The 2,190-nt window shown below is 61.4% G+C and overlaps 1 protein-coding gene across 1 annotated transcript in view; it reads right to left on the bottom strand.

Annotated features, from left to right (window-relative positions):
- Nucleotides 1-1,952, bottom strand: part of PPP2R3B (protein phosphatase 2 regulatory subunit B''beta) — a 51,845-nt gene extending 49,893 nt beyond the window's left edge. The window contains exon 1 of the mRNA XM_024768100.1: nucleotides 1,220-1,952. Within this exon, the coding sequence (XP_024623868.1) occupies nucleotides 1,220-1,552 (333 nt within the window). The 5' untranslated portion in view covers nucleotides 1,553-1,952. The remainder of the gene's footprint in view (nucleotides 1-1,219) is intronic.
- Nucleotides 1,953-2,190: the final 238 nt, after the last annotated feature.

The following is a 2,190-nucleotide window of genomic DNA, read 5'->3' as shown; positions in this document are numbered from 1 at the left end:
CAATTCAGGGCACCCCCTAGTCCCACAGCTCACTTCCTCCACGCCCCATCCCTCCAGACGGAGAGGAATGGCCTCTCCCTGCTGTGAACGCCTACAGAACTTAACTTCCACAGGTCTGTGACTTCCTACTTGCTGCGCAGAAACACATTCTCTTCACATGCATCCAAGTCACCCTCCTTGCACGAGCTGACCTTTTGTAGACATCTCCAGACCTAAGGGGACTCACACCAAGTCATGGGGTCACGAAACACAAGAATTCATCTTCCAGCGGTGTCCGCCAGGCTGTGTCACCGGAGCACACTTATTGACAAAGTGGGGAGCTCCCCACAGAAGGCCTGAGGGATCCCAGGGAGGAAGAGTGCCTGAGGGTGGACGGGCGGGGGGCTGTCACTGCTAGAGGGATCTTGCTGAGCCCTGGCCCTCTTCACGTACCCACCTCCTCAGTTCAATGGGGGCTCAGGTAGGCCTTCTGGAACACTGTGGTTCTGCAGGTCAGTGGGGGCACTGCAGACGGTCAGACTCAGAGATGAGTCCCAGGACACACGTTCCTGCAGATCCAAATAAGCCTCCTTCGGGGCGTTTCTACAGGGTCTCCCAAGCTGCCTCTGGGTCTACCTCCCATCCTCCTTGGAGGCTCACTTTCTGGAAAATATCCTTGATCTGTAAGAACATGTCAGACACCCTCCAATCACTTGGAACCCGACGAGTTCCTTCCGGACTGACATCCACTTCTCACCCTCCGCTTCGTGGCTGGGAACCAGCAAACTAAGTTATGGGGGAAGTCCCTCCTCCTATATGCTCAGTGCTGTTGATGGGATGGATGCGGACTCAACCGAAAACACTTAAATGTTATCAAGTCCCAATGGAACAGTCACACTCCTTCAGGCTTAGGCGTATGCTAGGGGTACGATATGCACCAACCATACGTTTTCCCGTAACACCTGGAGACGCTTTATTACTTTTAACCGACACAGTATTAAAAACCAAAAAGCACCTTTTGTAAAAATTAAATATACTGCTGTCCCAGAATGACGACCAACTTGGGAATGTGTCAAAGACAACATTTTTCTGTGTGCGAGACTTTGTTGGCAGAGGGAAGAGACTAGCCGTGCCAGCCTTTCATGCCTGACACTCCTCCAGCATCTTCAGCCACCCTCAGCTACACGTCGGTAGGCGACCCGAGTTACCTCCGCAGGCGTTAGAAGGAAGGGTAACTTACTACTCTCGTCCCTGCGGATCGACGAGGCCCTCGAACAGGTGGTCCACTCCGGGCACTAGAGGCGGCTCCCAGGGGGAGAGCGGTGGACACGGGGGACGGGCTGGGCGCCCCTGAGCTATCCAACCCGCGCGGCCTGCAGGCAAGGGCCGGGGCTGCGAACGGGGGCCCGGGCTGCCCTGCGTCTCCCCCGACCCCCTCGGGTCCCCCGGGCATCTTGATCCTCTGCAAGCAGTCTTGGAGCATTGCCTGCGTGCTGGACTCGCTGAGCCAGCACAGGAAGAGTTCGTCCACCTTCATCTTCAGGACAGGCTGCAGGACTTTGCCGGGCGGCATCTCCGGGGCTCGGACCCTCCTTCCAGGGGGACTCCTTCCTCCTGCACAGGTGCCTGGAGCCGGGACCGAAGTCCGGCCTGAAAGGACCTCCGCGTAGTAGGCGACGGCCGCCAGAGGGGACGAGCCCCACGGGGGTCCCGGACCCGTGGTCCCGGGTGAAGGCGGCCGGCCCGGCGGACGTCGCGGGTCCGGGACCCGGTGAGGAGGCAGCGGCCCGGCGGGCGTGGCGGGCCGGGGTCCGGTGTGGAGTCAACTGCCCGGCGGGCGTCGCTGGCCCGGGGTCATGGGTCAGGGGTAGGGCGGCACCCCGCCCAAGGGCTGCGCGGACTCGGGGGCTCGGCGGAGGCGGAAGGCCGGACCGCGGCGGGGCCCGCCCAGCTCAGGGCAGCTTCAAAACGGGCGCGCCGGCTGCGCTCCCAAAGAAGGTCGCCTATGTCGTGCGTCACCGTGACACGTGGCGTCATCACGGCGCCACCAGTAGGCGCCCACGACTCCAGCCGTGGCTGTGCCGGGGCGTTTCAGTGGGCTGGACGGCGCTCAGGAGCTGGAGTGGGGACGGGGGCGGGGGATGGCGGGCACCCCACCCCATGTCTTTCAGCTTTTAGGCTTTCTTGGGGTGCGGCCCGCACCAGCGACGT

Source organism: Neophocaena asiaeorientalis, unplaced genomic scaffold, assembly GCF_003031525.2.
Source record: "Neophocaena asiaeorientalis asiaeorientalis breed wild unplaced genomic scaffold, Neophocaena_asiaeorientalis_V1.1 scaffold871, whole genome shotgun sequence".
In the NCBI taxonomy this organism is placed as follows: Eukaryota; Metazoa; Chordata; class Mammalia; order Artiodactyla; family Phocoenidae; genus Neophocaena; species Neophocaena asiaeorientalis.
The sequence above is the reverse complement of the archived record's forward strand: the minus strand, read 5'-3'. Positions and strand labels throughout refer to the sequence as shown.